Source organism: Drosophila santomea, chromosome 2L (genome assembly GCF_016746245.2).
Source record: "Drosophila santomea strain STO CAGO 1482 chromosome 2L, Prin_Dsan_1.1, whole genome shotgun sequence".
NCBI classification, from domain to species: Eukaryota; Metazoa; Arthropoda; class Insecta; order Diptera; family Drosophilidae; genus Drosophila; species Drosophila santomea.
Window position 1 is genome coordinate 23,119,078 of NC_053016.2, and position 19,217 is coordinate 23,138,294.

The 19,217-nt window shown below is 43.0% G+C and overlaps 1 protein-coding gene across 1 annotated transcript; it reads left to right on the forward strand.

Moving 5' to 3' along the window:
- Nucleotides 1-17,148: 17,148 nt before the first annotated feature.
- Nucleotides 17,149-17,715, forward strand: LOC122756483 (secreted RxLR effector protein 161-like). Its single transcript, XM_044006300.1, has one exon. The coding sequence runs from the start codon at nt 17,149-17,151 to the stop codon at nt 17,713-17,715; it is 567 nt and encodes a 188-aa protein (XP_043862235.1).
- The last annotated feature ends 1,502 nt before the right edge of the window (nt 17,716-19,217 follow it).

Consider the following 19,217-nt stretch of genomic DNA (forward strand, 5'->3'; position numbering starts at 1 on the left):
GCGTAACAGCACCCCAAATTTCCTATATATTATAAGAAGTTGTAGTCAGCAACGTTCCCTGTAGATCGTGTCATATATTTAGCTGCATACCAGGCAGAACACCGGAAACGATTCTTAATAGAGAAACCCAAATACATAAACACAGGGGGCAAAAAAAAGTGTTGTTTCAACCCTCCACCGGGAGAGAACCCCAATCGCAAACACAAGAAGAGAGTCGTGCACCGCGAGGTGCAAGTGCGGGAGACACCCCCCGACTATATGAGGCACTTAATCAAGAAAGTCTTGAAAACTTCGGAAACCAGCCGGAGGAGGTAAGACACTTGACCGATCAGATTAGAAACACAATGGATGAAGCAGCCGGAGGGATGGACAACCTAGGACCACCTAGGGGTCGCTCCAGCATGCTTCCGCGGTACCAGCCAAGTTCGGAAGAACGGTCGGATGCTGCCGATAGGCGGGAAAAAGTACTGATGGATTTGGTGAGACAAGGTAGAGATAAGCAATGGGAAATGAGCGCTCAAATAACCGCTCTAAAGAAGAACGTCGCAGAGTTACAAGCCACATAAACCTTTTCGGAAAAACCAAGAATGGCATCACCACCTGGACTACACAGAAACCCCACGGATAGCTGGCTAAGGTATCAAGACACCCCGACACCAGAACAAGTGGCACAAGAGTGTTTTAACAGCCAGATGCATCGATTGAGGAAGCTCAGACGAACGGCCAGGGTATACCCCAACAGTGCGTAGCAGCGGAGACCAGTCACCAATTTCACCCCGAGTTAGATCGAAGTCTAACGTTTCAAGCTCCCGTACCAAAGGGGGTTCGGCTAGATAAATGGAACTTAAAATTTGACGGAACCGGCCGCGGTATGACCGTTGAGTTTTTTATTCCGTATGGAAAAGTTACAAGAATTATATGGACTAAGTCGACAGAAAGTTTCAGAGAATTCCATAATCTGCTGGTCGGCGCAGCAAGTAAGTGGTATTGGCAACTAATGGAGGATCGAGCTGAAGATTACGATTTTGATTTCGCTCACCAAGGAAATGAAACTGGAAGTGACTTAATGAAGGTCAAAGAATTAATGGAGACAAAACAAGGGTATAACGAGTCCTTCAGCGATTATGTCTCCGACATGCACAACTTGCACTTTAAGTTGAAACACAAAATCGCCGAGGATAAATTTGTAGAGCTTTTGAAAGGACATGACGTCCCCAATAATACCGCTGGCAGAGTTTGAAATCTGTGGTTAAAAAACCATTGAAAACCGAAACTCTTTGCACTATATGCATTGGCACGATAGCGCATTTTCAACAGCGCCGAGGAAGAGGAAAACATCGCGCAGAACGCTCGCAAAACACAAAAACTTTATGAAAACATAACCGAACACCGACGCTTTTGACAAAAAGTCGTGGACACGGAGATAAGCGTACAACAAGACAACCGTTTCTTTGCTGATGGAGTAGAAATACTGGCACTACTAGATATCGTTACTTGTGCTACTTGTACAGCAGAAGCATTCTTGGAAACAGATGAAAACCAATTAAGTCTGTCTTTACATAAATACACATAGCCTGGCTAGCGCATTCAGCAGAGAATGGTGAGTCGAAGCCACACGTCTATGGGCGCCTGATGAGAACAGGGATGGAAAATCAACTGAAAGAATGGCGTAAACCATGGTAAACGCATCGATTAGTTCGAGCCTTTGTATTCTTAGTGTGTATTCTTTTTTTTTTTGTGTATATTACGTTACTGTTCGGTTTACAATTATTGGTGCACGAATGTTATGTATGTATAATTCCATCAGTATATATAGCAGCATCCACTATTGATACTGACACTATTGATGCTAGTAAGGATTTACAAACGATCAGAACAGCGGCGTCGGGATCACCACCACAGTGTGGAACGGATCGTATATCAGCAGTGTATATTGCAGAACAATCGTCAATGAAAACTCACTCGCTTACTACAAACAAATAATCAAAGAATAAGTGAACCGGTGCTTTTTTATGTAGATATCAACATAGACAAAATAACTTTCCCAAACAAGTGCACCATTCAAGTAATCTGAGAATCGGGTAGCGGCCGCAACGTGCCGCCGAAAACATTCATACAAACATACATATATATATATATATACATGTCTAGATCTTTACTTAGTGTATATTTTTTTTTGTTTGTGTAATAATTGGTACACGTAGGTGTATGTATGTATAATTGCACGTTGGTGTATGTATAATTCCATCAGTATATAAAGCAACACCCAGGATCTAACGCGTCGAGATATCGCTCCGGGGTAAGTTTGACGGAACGCTTTGCATATATGCTTGTGCCAATTTTATGTGTATACCATGGGTAAATATATGTATATTTTTGTAATAACGATAACCGAAAGCAATATATTCCATTAATAGACATTAAATGTTCAATATTTTTTAATATTATTCTGACGCGAGAAGTGGAGAAGGTCAAAAACGATGACATAACGTTTAACGGACAACCTTGATAAAAGGGGATCTTATTGCGCGGCCCGCGACGATCCTTTAGGTATGCGGACGCATGAAGAGGAGGGAAGGTGGCCGAAAATTTGTCCGATCGTTTTACGATCAAGCTACAGCTTTGCTTGGGGGGCAGTGAGGACTGCTAACTGACGAACGGTACGAACTTTTACAGGCACTTCTAATATTTATTCTCGTTATGTTGGAGCGGTGAGAGGCTTACCAAGATCCCACGACCCAAAATCGACGGGATTACGCTGGCAACCTGGTGCCTGAACATCGGATGCCCCTTCCTCCTTAGTCTTAAGCCTTAGTCCTTACCCAGTACACGGGCACTAAAACCCGAAGATCTTTTAGTGGTGTTGTGTTTGGTTTTGTGATTATAGATATATAAGATTGTTTCAAATCTTGTACATCTATCATCTATATTTTGTTCACTACTAATGATTCTCAATTTCTCGTTCACGGTTTTATGAAACCTTTCTTTATCGGCCACACCGTTTTTATTTCTGGTGACGGATATGTTTCTACCTGTTTAACTCTAGTTGTCTAGAGAAGAAATTTAATAGAATTTTTTCAGTTATTGTTTTGTAATTTAGATTACCTGCCTGGTTTCTTCAATTTTAGTGCGGAAAAGGGCATCCGCTATATAATTTTCCTTGCCCGGAATATATTTATTATTGTAATTCAAATTTATAATTCCATCTTTGTAACTTCATATTTGGCTCTTTGATATTATTAACCCATACCAAAGGTTTTTAATCTCTCAGTATTTCAAATGGTCTCCTAAATGTTAGGTTAGGTTAGGTTAGGTTAGGTTAGGTTAGGTTAGGTTAGGTTAGGTTAGGTTAGGATAGGTTAGGTTAGGTTAGGTTAGGTTAGGTTAGGTTAGGTTAGGTTAGGTTAGGTTGGGTTAGATTATATTATGTTATGTTAGGTTAGGTCGGAAGGCCCTCACGGGGCCGCGCATAGGCCAATAAGGCCCATAGCTGTCCGAATGTTTCTTTTATGGAAATATGTTTCGTTTTCGAAATCTTCTAGGATCGAGGTATTTTTCGCGAAGGCAAGTAATTCGCCTGGCTTCTTCCTGGAGGCATCTTCCAGCGATGCCAGAACCGGAGCGCGTAGGTAGTTTATTGTTGCCCTTGTTAGGGCCGGACACTTGCAAACTCTCCAAAGTTTCAATTGCCTCGGATTCGTCACATTTCCGGCATCTGGCGTTGTCGGTAATGCCCAGTTTGACTGCGTGTGCCGCAGCTAGGCAGTGACCTGTAAGAATTCCCAATAACAGTCTGCAGTCTTTCCTTGGGATATGCAGCACGTAGTGACTGAGTTTTACGTTTTGAGTTTTGCACATGATTTTTGAAATTTTGCAGGTGGTGGAAGTTCTTCTCCATCTGCTTTTGGCTCGTTCGTCTGCCCGTCTTTTCAGTTCGCTTTCGAGCGTCCTAAGGGAGACAGGAACGTTTTCTGATCTTTCATTCGTCAGTCCAACGCCTTCCTTTGCAAGTTCGTCTCCCGTCTCATTACCATCGATGCCCTGGTGGCTGGGAACCCAGTAGATCCTCACTGACGTGTTCGTGCTAAGGATATCTAGTGCCTCCCTGCTTGCCAGTACAGTTTTGGAACTGACCGCTGACGATTGCATGGATCTTATCGCCGCTTGACTGTCTACGAACAAGTTGACCGCCTCATGTGGGCGGTCAATGCTCAGCGCAAGCTCTGCTGCTTTCCCTATGGCGAATACTTCCGCCTGGAATATGCTGCATTGGCTTGGTAGCTTATACGACAGCCTCATTTCGGGGTCTGTACAGTATATGCCCGCTCCAACTCCTCCTTCCATCTTGGAGCCGTCCGTGTATATATTGAGGTGTTGGGCATGGTCCTGACATGTTTTCCAGTCGTCTGGTCCCATGAATGTCGTTGTTCTTACATCCGGGCACGTCCTGGTGACTATGTAGTCAGATATGCTGCTCATGTCTCGACCAATTGAACTGTGCCCGAGTCCTTGTAGAGACATATTCCCTGATGCAACTAGGCGTTGTGCAGCCTTTCCCGCGATCATTTGCGCGTGGATGTCTAGGGGATCAACTCCAACTATAGTTTCGAGTGCTTTTGTGGGGGTCGACCTCAGCGCCCCTGTTATGCAGAGCAGTGCCTGCCGCTGGGTTCTCTCCATGAGCTTGTTGTATGTCTTCTTTTCCATAGCCTGCCACCACACTAAGACTCCATACATCAGAATTGGACGCACCACCAAGATGCAAACCCAGTGCATTAGAGCGGGTGAGGGGCCCCATGTGCTGCTAAGCATCTTCTTGGATGCATATAGCGCTATGGTGGCCTTTTTCACCCTCTCTAGTACATTGGGCTTCCATGCCAGCTTGTGTCTAACACAAGTCCAAGGTACTTGTCTGGTGTCTTCGGGGTTAGCATGGATGAGTTAATCTTCGGGGGGACCCATAGCTGCACCTTGTATCTTTTGGTGAAGAGAATGAGGTCCGTCTTGTCCGCGTTTATGGTGAGTCCTACCCTCTTCGCCCACTCACATATCTCCCTGAGCGTTGATTCCATAATCGAGCTGAGTGTCGATGAACAGACTCCCATAATAATTATGCTTATGTCGTCAGCATAAGCTGTTATCTATGGGGCCTTCTCCGGATATATATATACAAACACTCCACACTTTCTCAATGGTGGCTACTAACGAGTGTAGTGCCGTCTCCACTGATTTACCCTTCGTGTAAGCATGCTGGTTGGATGACAGTAGTCGTCCTGCATCATTTCTGATGTATACGTCCAGCAGCTTTTCTAGCGTCTTTAATAAGAAAGAGGTGAGACTAATCGGCCTGTAATCCTTGAAGCTTATATGGCTGCACTTTTTTGCTTTTGGCAGGAAGACAATCCTAGAGGTCCTCCATTGGATAGGGATATAGCCCGTGCTTAGGCACGCTGTGAATATAGCGTGTAGCCATGGGGTGAACACTTCTTTAGTCACCTGTAGCATGGCTGGAAATATTCCATCTAGTCCCGGTGCTTTTATTCCCGCAAAGGAGTCTATAGCCCATTGGATTCTTCTAGAGGATATTAGATCTGTTGGGAGATGCTCCTCTCCAGTTAAGAGGTCCTGGTGCTTGTTATCTCGGTACATCCTAGGAAGTGAGCATGCACTAGTGCTGTTAGGACCTCTTCGCTGCTCTCAGTGCCCTCAGTCCACTGTCCGTCATGGTGTTTGAGCTGACTCTGTATGGTTGACTGCTTCGAGTCAAGCCGTTTCTGGGGCCGTCTCGATATAGGAGCAGAAGTTTCTCCACGAGCTTCTTTGTGCCCTGCGTATTTCCTTCTTGTAATCCCTGAGTAGGATCTTGTATTCCCCATTGATTATATCATTATTCGCGTCTTTGGCGATTTTGAAAAATTCTCGGAGGTTATTGCGTAGAAGCGAAAGAGTACCATTCCACCAGGGTGGAATTCTATGTACTTATGATCTGAGAAAGATGGTCTCTCAAGGACTTTCCATTCTGAAACCATAGTACTTTGTCCCCTTACGAGTGTTAGGTTTAGCACGTTCGAGGAGGTGGGACCTACAAAGGTGTGCTCTTCCCCCACGTTAGCTACGCATAGGTTGGTTGATAGTAAAAAGTTTAGGAGTGACACCTCTGTCGTTGATGTCGGGGCTACCCGACGTCTGCACCCACGATCAGTTGTTGGTCGTTCGGGCTGGTTTCAACCATGCTCCTGAGTTCCTCCGGTGGGACCGTTCTGTCATGTGCCATGTAGCAGGAAGCTACCAAACGGCGATTCCTTTCGCTCTCCAGCATCACAACAGTCAGGTCATCCGTACTGTAACGAGACACAAGGCTAGCATGCAGTCTCTTCCGCACAAGTACGGCGGCTCTGTTTCTGCTTACCGATGGTGTGTAGAAGAGGTTGTAATTGGAGGACTTTAGTCCGGCGACGTCATTGCCCGAGGCAATCCATGGCTCTTGGACCAAAGCTATGTCGGCGGACCCTTGCTCCAGGGCGATGAGGAGTTCCGCCCACGTGACCTTGCTTTCATGAAGATTGAGCTGCAGCACCCTCAGTGGCATGGGTACTGAGCTCCGTATCGTCTAGCGAGAATCCCTGGGCGGCTTCCGCGATGGTTTCCAGACCTAGGTCCTTCTCCACCTCGCCTGCCTTCAGAGTGTGAGCATCCTTATCCCCGGGGTGGCGTTTTTTGAGGCGCTCCCGTACCTTGGATATAGGATGTCCTCTGCCTCCTTGTTTATCTGGAGGACTGCACTCTGGCCCCCCTCCTTGGGTGATGGGTTCGCAAGGTGCAGAACCTTCCAGTTGGTATGTCTGGATTCTGCCGCTGCGGTAGCTTCAGCGCCCGGTCCCCTTGGATTGCGATGGGGAAGAGAACCTTCGCCTTTGGAATGGATGGGACTAGCTCCCTGTCCACCACCTCTAGCTGGGCCCCCTCCCACAACGCCTCCAATTGGCAGACCGTTTGTGTCAGCCACTTTCTTTATATATATATATATATGTATGTTTGCATGAATGTATTCGTAGGCACGCTGCGGCCGCTGCCCGATTCTCAGATTACTTGAATGGTGTACTTGTTTGGGAAAGTTATTTTGTCTTTGTTGATATCCACTTAAAAATATGTACCGGTTCACTTATTCTTTGTTTATTTGTTTTGCCGGCTTTTATGTTATGGACGGTATTAGGCAAGTGAGTTTTTATTGACGGATTGTTTTCCGAGAAGTGCTTCCCGAGAAGTGAACTCCCGAGAATTGAATCTCGAGTATTGACTCTCGATAACGGAATCTTGACTACTTTATCGGTGGGTTACGGTCTTTTTATACCGGCTTAGAGCTTTTTCTGAACTACTTCGGGCATAGATCTTCTATACAAAGTGTTCCCACCTAGGAGTCATATTTCCAGATTTCCCCTATTTTGGAAGTCAATACCCTCTCGGTGAACTGTGCCCGTAACTGTTTTTTTCTCCGACCTATTGAACTGGTCATCGGACACTCGTTTATGGTCGACTTGCATTTTCTTTGTCGCGTTCCGTCTGACTCAACGAGGTGGTATTACCCCTTCCCCTGCTTTAAATTCTGGTTGTGAATCTTCAAAATCTTAGGATCTTACAAAAAGAGAGTACGTAACAGGCTCGAACTATTCGATGCGTTTACCATGGTTTACGCCCTTCTTTCAGTTGATTTTCCATCCCTGTTCTCATCAGGCGCCCATAGACGTGTGGCTTCGACCCACCATACCCTGCTGAATGCGCTAGCCAGGCTATGTGTATTTATGTAAAGACAGACTTAATCGGTTTTGATCTGTTTCCAAGATCTCCGTGTCCACGACTTTTTGTCAAAAGCGTCGGTGTTCGGTTATGTTTTCATAAAGTTTTTGTGTTCTGCGTGCGTTCTGCGCGATGTTATCCTCTTCCTCAGCGCTGTGGGACTTGATGCTGTCTCCCGGCTTGCGTTGGAATTCTTCCACAAGGACACCATCAGGAATACGTCCTTGCCCGTCTGAGCGTTAAAGCTCAGTTACTGGTGTACTTCGCTTCGGTTTTCCACGGTTTTTTAACCACAGATTTCAAGCTCTGCCTGCGATATTATTGGGGACGTCATGTCCTTTCAAAAGCTCTACAAATTCATCCTCGGCGATTTTGTGTTTCAACTTAAAGTGCAAGTTGTGCATGTCGGAGACATTATCGATGAAGGGCTCGTCATACCCTTGTTTCGTCTTTATTAATTCTTTGACCTTCATTAAGTCACTTCCAGTTGTAGGAAAAGCCTGTTTCATTTCCCTGGTGAGCGAAATCAAAATCGTAATCTTCAGCTCGATCCTCTATTAGTTGCCAATACCACTTACTTGCTGCGCCGACCAGCAGATTATGGAATTCTCTGAAACTTTCTGTCGACTTAGTCCATGTAATTCTTGTAACTTTTCCACACGGAATAAAAAACTCAACGGTCATACCGCGGCCGGTTCCGTCAAATTTTAAGTTCCATTTATCTAGCCGAACCCCCTTTGGTACGGGAGCTTGATACGTTAGACTTCGATCTAACTCGGGGTGAAATTGATGACTGGTCTCCGCTGCTACGCACTGTTGAGGTATACCCTGGCCGTTCGTCTGAGCTTCCTCAATCGATGCATCTGGCTGTTAAAACACTCTTGCGCCACTTGTTCTGGTGTCGGGGTGTCTTGATACCTTAGCAAGCTATCCGTGGGGTTTCTGTGTAGTCCAGGTGGTGGTGCCATTCTTGGTTTTTCCGAAAAGGTTTATGTGGCTTGTAACTCTGCGACGTTCTTCTTTAGAGCGGTTATTTGAGCACTCAATTCCCATTGCTTATCTCTACTTTGTCTCACCAAATCCATCAGTACTTTTTCCCGCCTATCGGCAGCATCCGACCGTTCTTCCGAACTTGCCTGGTACCGCGGAAGCATGCTGGAGCGACCCCTAGGTGGTCCTAGGTGATCCATCCCTCCGGCTGCTTCATCCATTGTGTTTTTAATCTGATCGGTCAAGTGTCCTACCTCCTCCGGCTGGTTTCCGAAGTTTTCAAGACTTTCTTGATTAAGTGCCTCATATAGTCGGGGGGTGTCTCCCGCACTTGCACCTCGCGGTGCACGACTCTCTTCTTGTGTTTGCGATTGGCGTTCTCTCCCGGTGGAGGGTTGAAACAACACTTTTTTTTGCCCCCTGTGTTTATGTATTTGGGTTTCTCTATTAAGAATCGTTTCCGGTGTTCTGCCTGGTATGCAGCTAAATATATGACACGATCTACAGGGAACGTTGCTGACTACAACTTCTTATAATATATAGGAAATTTGGGGTGCTGTTACGCCATTAATAAGTCTCTCCTCAGTCAAAAACTCGTTCGATATCTAAGCCCAAAAAAAAAAAAAATTATTACCCGGAGCTGTTGGTCGTTGCCCTGACATGGTTACATCCGGCTAACCTGCCTCCGTCTTCCTATGTTTAGGGAATTTTTACTAGGTTCCGTACGTGAGCTGGTCCACCTTTTCCTGGGGAGCTTTTACGTGGCTCCGTAGGTGAACTGGACGACTTTTTTCCTGGTGAGCTTTTACGTGGTTCCAAATGTGAACTGGCCCAACTTTTCCTGGGGAGCTTTTACTTGGTTCCATACGTGAACTGGGACACCTTTTCCTGGGGAGCTTTTACTTGGTTCCATATGTGAACCGGTCCTCATAAGACAGTGTATGTCCGAAATGCCCCTCCCGCCAGTCGTCGGAAAACCAGGCTGTTTGACCGATACTTGCGGACCCCACAACAGTTAGCAAGTACGCTAGCAGCGTAATCCAAAGAAACTAAAATCGTCTCCGCCGTAAAGACTCGAGCGTCTCAAACGACCTGGCTCCTTAGCCTAGTACGTTGGCAGCGTCGATTTTACGCTTTCTGGTCAGTTCCCCCACACCCTCTGTCAAACAAACGATATACCCGCAGCGCATCGCTAAATGCGTTACTATTATATTTTCGCTCCTATTTTCTTTGGGCTCAACCTTCTCGAACAACATGGCAACTTGGCCTAATACGTTGAAAACGTGAGCCACCCACAAATGATATATACGTTACTTACAAAAAATATCAATCGGAACTTAGTTGGTTGATATCATAACAAGGAAATCTCCCATATTATTGATTAAAACGCACAACTCATTTTCTCGCTTTAATTTATTCGCACTTGACGTTAGTAGCTTAAGCCTTTGACTGACTCTTTCTCCGTTTGCGATCTGCCTCTTCGCATGTTGCTAGAAAGCCGATCCTGCGAAACAAACTTATTTACAATGTTGATATAGCAAACTGCATACCCTAGTCTGCTACAATTCGGCCATCCTGACATTAAAGATCTTCTGATCTTGTCGAAATTTTCAACATATAGCTATTACATGGTCTCTAGTCGATATTTGGTTAATTTTTTTTTTTTAATTTTCTTATACTTAATTATACAAATTTATTTTCTACTTTCTATCAAATGTTTAATATTTTTGTTACTCCAGACACCTTGATATGGATTACGTGCCAATTGAAAACCTTCAACATCTTTAATCAAAAACCTAGAATTTTTTAATACCTTCCCTATTACATATGGACTCTTATGTTTGGGGATTAGCTTTCTAGCAACTCCTCATGTACTATCGAAATTATTAACCATAATGTAATCTTCTACTTTGTACTCCGTACTTGTTTTCTTCTTACTATTATATTTTTTTTGATTATCACTCCGCTGCTTTCTTTCTAATTTACTTTAAGTCTAAAGTTATCTAACTCTTATAGTTTTTGTCTTAGCTCATCAATAAATTTCCCCTTTTGCTCAATTCCAAACTACATCTTGCTCGGAGATTGTTTGGTATTTTTCAAAGAAAATTTTACATCTTTAATAACTGCATCCCAATGAAATCCATTTTCAATGTCTGTAACTTTAGCGGTCATAGGCCCCACTATTCTATTGAATCTTTCTACCTGTCCATTGCCCTGGGGTGATTCTGTTGCTATCCTTTTGTGCTTAATATTATATTCTTCCATAAACTATTATTCCCTAAATCTTCGGATGTAAAACAGCTGCCCCTATCTGATACTATAATTTTCGGCCACTATATGATCTTAAATAATCCTTTAATACTACATTTACTTCTTTTGTGTTCGTTGTCTTTGTTGCATGTTTAGTGAATTCGTCTATTATTACGAACAGATGTTTCTTTACCCTACCGTTATCTGCCGGTCCATAATGATCGATGTATCGATCAAACGGAATGGGATTAATGGGGATTATCTCCCCTTCGGAATGCTATGCAACATTCCTTCTTCTTTTCCAGCCTTTGGTGAAAATGCCACACATCTTAAACAATTTCGTTTACGCCTAATGTTTTCGGCGGTACGCTGCGGCCGCTACCCGATTCTCAGATTACTTGAATGGTGCACTTATTTGGGAAAGTTGTCTTTTTTGATATTCACATAAAAAATCACCGGTTCACTTATTCTTTGATTATTTGTTTGTAGTAAGAGAGTGAGTTTTCATTGACGGATTGTTGTGCAATATACACTGCTGATATACGATCCGTTCCACACTGTGGTGGTGATCCCGACGCCGCTGTTCTGATCGTTTGTAAATCCTTACTAGCATCAATAGTGCCAGTATAATCGGATTGTTTTTCGAGAAGTGTTCCCGAGAAGTGTTCCCGAGAAGTGAACTCCCGAGAATTGAGTCTCGAGTATTGACTCTCGATAACGGAATCTTGACTACTTTATCGGTGGGCTACGGTCTTTTTATACCGGCTTAGAGCTTTTTCTGAACTACTTCGGGCATCGATATTCTATACCAAGTGTTCCCACATAGGAGTCATATTTCCAGATTTCCCCTATTTTGGAAGTCAATACCCTCTCGGTGAACTGTGCCCGTAACTGTTTTTTTCTCCGACCTATTGAACTGGTTATCGGACACTCGTTTATGGTCGACTTGCATTTTCTTTGTCGCGTTCCGTCTGACTCAACGAGGTGGTATTACCCCATCTCCTGCTTTAGATTCTGGTTGTGAATCTTCAAAGTCTTGGGATCTTACAAAATGAGTGTACGTAACAGGCTCGAACTATTCGATGCGTTTACGCATGGTTTACGCTTTCTTTCAGTTGATTTTCCATCCCTGTTCTCATCAGGCGCCCATAAACGTGTGGCTTCGACCCACCATACTCTGCTGACTGCGCTAGCCAGGTTATGTGTATTTATGTAAAGACAGACTAAATCGGTTTTGATCTGTTTCCAAGATCTCCGTGTCCACGACTTTTTGTCAAAAGCGTCGGTGTTCGGTTATGTTTTCATAAAGTTTTTGTGTTCTGCGAGCGTTCTGCGCGATGTTATCCTCTTCCTCGGCGCTGTTGAAAAGGCGCTATCGTGCCAATTCATATAGTGCAAAGAGTTTCTACAACCATGCGCTGTTCTGTGGGACTTGCGGCTGTCTCCCGGCTTGCGTTGGAATTCTTCCACAAGGACACCATCAGGAATACGTCCTTGCCCGTCTGAGCGTTGGATCTCATTTACTGGTGTACTTCGTTTCGGTTTTCCACGGTTTTTTAACCACAGATTTCAAGCTCTGCCAGCGATATTATTGGGGACGTCATGTCCTTTCAAAAGCTCTACAAATTCATTCTTGGCGATTTTGTGTTTCAACTTAAAGTGCAAGCTGTGCATGTCGGAGACATAATCGCTGAAGGACTCGTCATACCCTTGTTTCCTCTCCATTAATTCTTTGACCTTCATTAAGTCACTTCCAGTAGTAGGAAAAGCCCGTTTCATTTCCCTGGTAAGCAAAATTAATTAAAATTTTTAATTCCGTACCTTAAAACAAAAAATTAAAATAAACACCGTGTATCCAGAAACTTATACAAATACATAATGGCAGTTCCGCAACTTTCGGAAACCCACCTAAATCAGTTATTAAATCAAATTAAAGAACTGAACTACTCTACGATGGCACACCTGGCAAGATGTCTGTGTTTGTTAACCAGGTCGAGCAGCTACTCAACTTATACCCTACCCAAGATGCCAGACAAGCACATGTTATCTACGGAGCAGTAAAACGGTTACTAGTGTATGCAGCATTGGAGGTCGTGACCCAAGAAAGAGTAAACACATGGCTGGATACAAAGACGGCCCTGGCGATGGCATTCAAGGATCACAGGCCCTACATAACACTTATAAGACAACTGCAGGATACATCATACACCGGAAGCATATACCAGCCAGAGAAGCGCAAAGTACGCAATATATTTCTAATAATGCTTAGTTGCATGTTATCACTTATCACTATGGTCAAATGCAGCTACATCGAAGTAAACCCAATAAGTGCGAAAAATGGATACCTTCTATTCCAAACCGGAACGATGGAAATTCCAACCAGCTACGAATACCACTATTTGAGTATAAACATAACAAAGACAATGCTTATGTTCGAAAATCTAGTAACTGAAGCAAACGATTATCCCAATGTACCTCAGATACAATATTTAGTCGATAAACTAAAACGAGAAATAAATGGATTAAGAATTGTTACGTAGTAGGGAAGGCATATAAATACTTATTTGGTACATTAGATGAAGACGACAGGGAGGAGTTAGAGGAAAAAATTAATAACATGTCAGAAGACTCCGTTAAAACCCATGATCTAAACCTGGTTATCGACATAATAAACAGCGGTATAGACATAATTAATAGGCTCAAGGTGGAAAAAGAACAGAACCAACAAATTGCGACAGTGATATTCAACCTACAGGAGTTTACAGAATACATAGAAGACATCGAGTTAGGTATGCAATTAACTAGATTAGGAATCTTTAACCCAAAATTACTTATTGAAACTATCAGATAGCACTGTAATCTCTAACACAAAATCTGGTTCGATAGTACTTACTGCAGTCACTTAAAGTATCGAATAAAGATCTTTCCCATGTGTATATACTCAACAAAGTCGGACGTGTTTTTACTCAAGCGGAATCAACATCAAGAGGTTATGGGCCCAGAGCACACATACATACATAAAAGTTGAGAAGTTGACGGTGTCTGCATTACGAGTGCATGCAGATGAAATTGGAATCGGATCGCTAAAACGAAAAGCTTCATTATGGATTATGGATTATTGGAGGAAAAGAATTATGATTCTTGGCGTACACAGATGCGCAGCGTACTTGTACACGCGGAGCTATGGGACGTGGCAACAGGCACGTTGAAACAGGATGAGGCAGGTGAAAATTCGAATTGGCCAAGCCGTGACAGTAAGGCTCTAGCCATGATCACTCTCAGCGTTAAAACGTCGCAAGTAAGCTATATAAAAACGTGTACGACATCGTTTGAAGCTTGGACCAAACTGAGAGAGGTGCATCAACCGAGTGGACCAGTCAGAAAAGTATCGCTCTACAAAACTTTGCTAAGCTTAAAGATGGAGGATGGCCAAAATGTTTGCAGTCACCTGAATGCTTTCAGTGAAGTTTTGGATCAACTATCGTCGGTAGGAATTGACATAAGTGGGGAGTTTCGAGCTATAATCCTGCTATCGAGCCTTCCCAAGGAGTACGAAAATTTTGTGGTCGCCATCGAGACGCGCTATACACTGCCGGAGTTCGAGGTACTGAAAATCAAGATCAAAGAAGAGGGAGAGAGACGATCTCAATTTGGTCCAAGCGACATGCACGCACAGGCTTGTGTAGCAAACACGTCAAAGCCAGTTTCCAAAAAGAATTGGAAGAATGTTATTTGCTATAATTGTGGCAAGCGTGGACATATCGAGGCTGAATATCGGTTAGATGGAACCGAAAAGAAGAAGCAGACTCCAACTGTTCAAAAACAGTGCAGCTTATTGGGAGCTCTAGACGCAGATAGCTTTGGTCGTACAAAATGGTGCCTAGATAGCGGAGCTACAAGCCACATGTGCTGTGACGAAAATTTGTTTACAACCCTGGAGAAGCACACAGAGACGATTGGCTTAGCAGGAGACGGATTTCTGATGGCAGAGGGAAAAGGAGTGCTCAAGCTAAAGACGGATCGCTACACTCTTGTATTAAACGACGTACTATTTGTTCCTACAATGAAGGGAAACTTCATGTCTGTAAGTCAAACCGTTTCTAAGGGCAATTTAGTGCACTTTAACGAAAGGCACGCAAAGATTATTCAGAACGGTAAGTGTATATTTCAAGTAAAGAAAACTGGAAATCTATATATATTCGATGAAAAGTCCAATCAGTGTAATGCGGCTGCAAACGCCGATGGTATTTTATGGCACATGCGATATGGTCACATCAACTATCGCAGTCTGTTCGATATCGTGAAGAAGAACATGGTTCGTGGAATTGAAGGTTGTAATATACCACAAAATACATCCTGCAAAACATGTATGGTGAGCAAAATACATGTTCAGCCGTTTCCACATAAAACGGAAAGCCGAGCCAGTGAAATATTGGAACTTGTTCATACAGATGTATGTGGCCCCTTTAATACAAGATCATTGGGTGGGAATCGATATTTTCTCACGTTTATCGATGACAAGTCTCGTCGCATATTTGATTACTTCGTAGAATTTAAGAAACTTGAGGAAAGGCAACTGGAAAGCTTCTGAAGTGCATACGCAGCGATAACGGAAAGGAATTTGTTAGCGCAACCTTTGACAATTTCTTAAAAGCGACTGGGATTAAGCGACAATTAACAATCCCGTACAGCCCACAACAAAACGGAGTAGCGGAAAGGGCTAACCGTACGTTAGTGGAGATGGCCCGATGCTTGCTGACGCAATCTGGCCTGGTGGAGTCTTTATGGGGAGAAGCTATATACACAGCTGTCTATCTGCGGAACAGAGCGCCTACGAACGCCCTGAGAGATATTTATGGTAAAAAACCATCAATATCTCATTTTAAAGTTTTTGGTTCTTTCGCAGTTGCATTGGATAAAGGCCACGCACGAAGTAAATTCAAGCAGAAAGGAAAGGAATACCGAATGGTTGGTTATTCTCGAACATCCAAAGGGTATAGGGTTTTCGACCCGAGCACAGGACAAGTTATCGAAAAGAGGGACGTACTTTTCGACGAGCGAGCTGATAACATAGCAAAGGATGCTGGATTCGTATCGTTTGAACTACCACAAGGCGGTGGTGTTTCAGACGGTCAACTGGAGGATAAGAGGGATAACTGCAGCAACGACGTAAGATCAGATGACAAAGTCAACCCCGGTTCGCCCGAATACACCAGCTCGGAAGACGAAAGCTCATACGACCAAGACAAGGTCGGCATAAAAAGTGATTACAGCACTGACGGTGCAGAGGGTGAGGACAACTCGCAGGACGGAAAACGAGTGGGTCCTGGCAGACCTAAGCTGATTCGAACAGGCAAACCTGGACGCCCGCGAAAGCAGTACAATGTCTTATGAGTGGCAACTAGCAGTGACTTATTTATTCCGGTAAGCTACGAAGAAGCAATCAGGTGTCTTGATTCGGAATTATGGTTGGAAGCGATAAATCGAGAGTACGAGGCTCGTATGAACAACCAGACTTGGCAGGTAGTAGATCTTCCGAGAACAGAACGAGCTATAGGCTGCAAATGGATTTTTACTGTGAAGAGGGATGCGAACGGGCAAGTGCAGCGGTACAAGGCACGTCTAGTAGCCAAGGGCTGTTCACAGCAGTATGGAATTAATTATGCAGAGACTTTTTCACCTGTTTGTCGGATTGAAAGTATAGGTTTCATTCTTGCCCTGGCTGCACAGTTAAAATTGCATTTGCACCAAATGGATGTATGTACGGCATATTTGAATAGTGATTTAACAGACACTGTATACATGCAAAAGCCACTCGGATTCAGAGCCAAAGATCATGCGGACGGCGTGCTTTTGCTAAAGAAGGCAATTTATGGCCTCAAACAACCTGGCAGAGAGTGGAACTGTAAATTGAATGGAGTTTTGCGTAGTATTGGTTTTAATCCATGTACAAATGAGCCATGTCTTTACATGAATAAAGGTGGACGCCATCTTGCACTTATTCTTGTATATGTGGACGATCTCATCATAGCTTGTCAAGATAAAAATGATCTTATGAGCATAAAAGGAAAATTCGCTCAATCTTTCAAATGTGTAGATCATGGACAGTTGAATATGTTTCTTGGACTGGAAGTTCAGCGAGAAGGCGAGCTTGGCGAGATAACGTTAAGTCAGAGCCAGTATATAGAAAATCTACTTCAGCGGCACGGTATTAAGGAGTGTAGAGCAGCTGCAACACCACTGGATGCCGGATTCCAAATCACGTGTGATAAAGAGGGATGCAAAATAGTCAACGAACAGGCTTATCAAGCGGTCATTGGTGAACTCATGTGGTTGGCGCTATCATCAAGGCCAGACATTTTACATTCAGTATCTAAATTGGCGCAGCGCAACAAGGATCCCCACAGTGAGAATTTGACAGGAGTAAAACATGTACTCAGATATTTGGCATCAACAAAAGATCTAAAACTGCATTACAAAATTAGCAATGAGCCTCTAACTGGTTACGTGGATGCTGACTGGGGAGGTGACAAAACTGATAGAAAATCAAACACAGGATACCTATTCTATCTGGCTGGAGGACCGATTTCGTGGAAATCTGAAAAACAACGCAGCGTAGCTCTAGTACAGAAGCGGAATACATGGCATTATCATCCGCATGCAAGAAAGCGATTTCTTTAAGACGATTTATATTGGAAATTGGCTGCGGAGAATCTGGAACATCGGCAATAATGAATACTGACAATTTAAGCGCTCAGCAGTCGGCAAAGAATCCTGTACATCATTCAAGGTCGAAACATATTGATATCAGGTATCACTTTGTAAGAGATATTGTTAAGGAAGGGCAAATTATTTTAAAGTATCTTTCAACTAAACAGATGATTGCAGATATATTAACAAAGAACCTTCAAAAACAAAAGCATTGTGAGTTTACTAAGAAGTTAAGTTTGTATTGAAATATGTAAGCTTACATTGAGGAAGGGTATTGAAACTATCAGATAGCACTGTAATCTCTAACACAAAATCTGTATCGATAGTACTTACTGCAGTATCGAAAAGTATCGAAGCAGTAAAAGTATCGAATAAAGATCTTTCCCATGTGTATATACTCAACAAATTCGAACATTTTTTTACTCAAGCGGAATCAACATCAAGATTACTAAAGCACGATTATTTGAAACAAGTAAATTCGGAGAAAATGCTAAAGATAAAAACATCAACTTGGCTCAAGACAGACACGAACGAAATTTTGATTATATCCCACGTTCCTAGCGAGGTCACTAAAGTTCCGATATTTCAAATAGTTCCGTACCCAGATGAACATAACTATATTCTAACCGAGCAAATATTCGATAAGTTTTATGTATTCAATAACCAAGTATTTCATAAAGATACAGATAAATTAATATTCGACAAATGTATTGTTGGACTTATTAAACAAAAGCAAACTCAATGCAAATACATTAAAGCCCAAAGAAATTTCCAAATAAATTATATAGAACCAAATATACTTTTAACATGGAATATTGCTGAAACAGTTGTCAACCAAGATTGTACAAACAACAAAATATTAATATCAGGAAACAACATCATTTAAATTAAAAATTGTACCATGCAAATAGATGAATTCCTATTTTTTTTTTTTTTTTCCTTTTTTCTCTTTTTTATTGAATCTTCCCTTTTACTTAAGAGACTTACAATAAGTTTTCAAATCTTATTCTAAGCTAGCTAATTATCATTTTATGAGATGATTTGTGCTATGTGGCCTAACAAATTTAACGCTGGGCTGGTTGATCGTTGCGGTGCAGTCGACTTTGGCTGCATACTCGAAGAAGTTTCCTTGCAAGAGGATTTGGATGTGAGCCTAGTTTTTCCTTGTATTTAACTTTTCTCTCTGTTATTGTCTTAATGACAAGTTTTATTTTTAGGTCTTTGTGTATATTCTCGTTCCGAAGATACCATGGAGCTCCGGTTATGATTCTCAGAATCCTAGACTGTGCTCGCTGAATGATCTCGATGTTGCTTCTCGATGCATTGCCCCATAGCTCGGAGCCATAGGTCCATATGGGTTTAAGAACGGAGTTATACAAAAGGACTTTGTACTCCAGGCTCAGGGGAGACCGAACGTTTATAAGCCAGTGTAGATCCTTTGCTTTTAGTCTCAGGTGCGTCGTCTTGGCCTC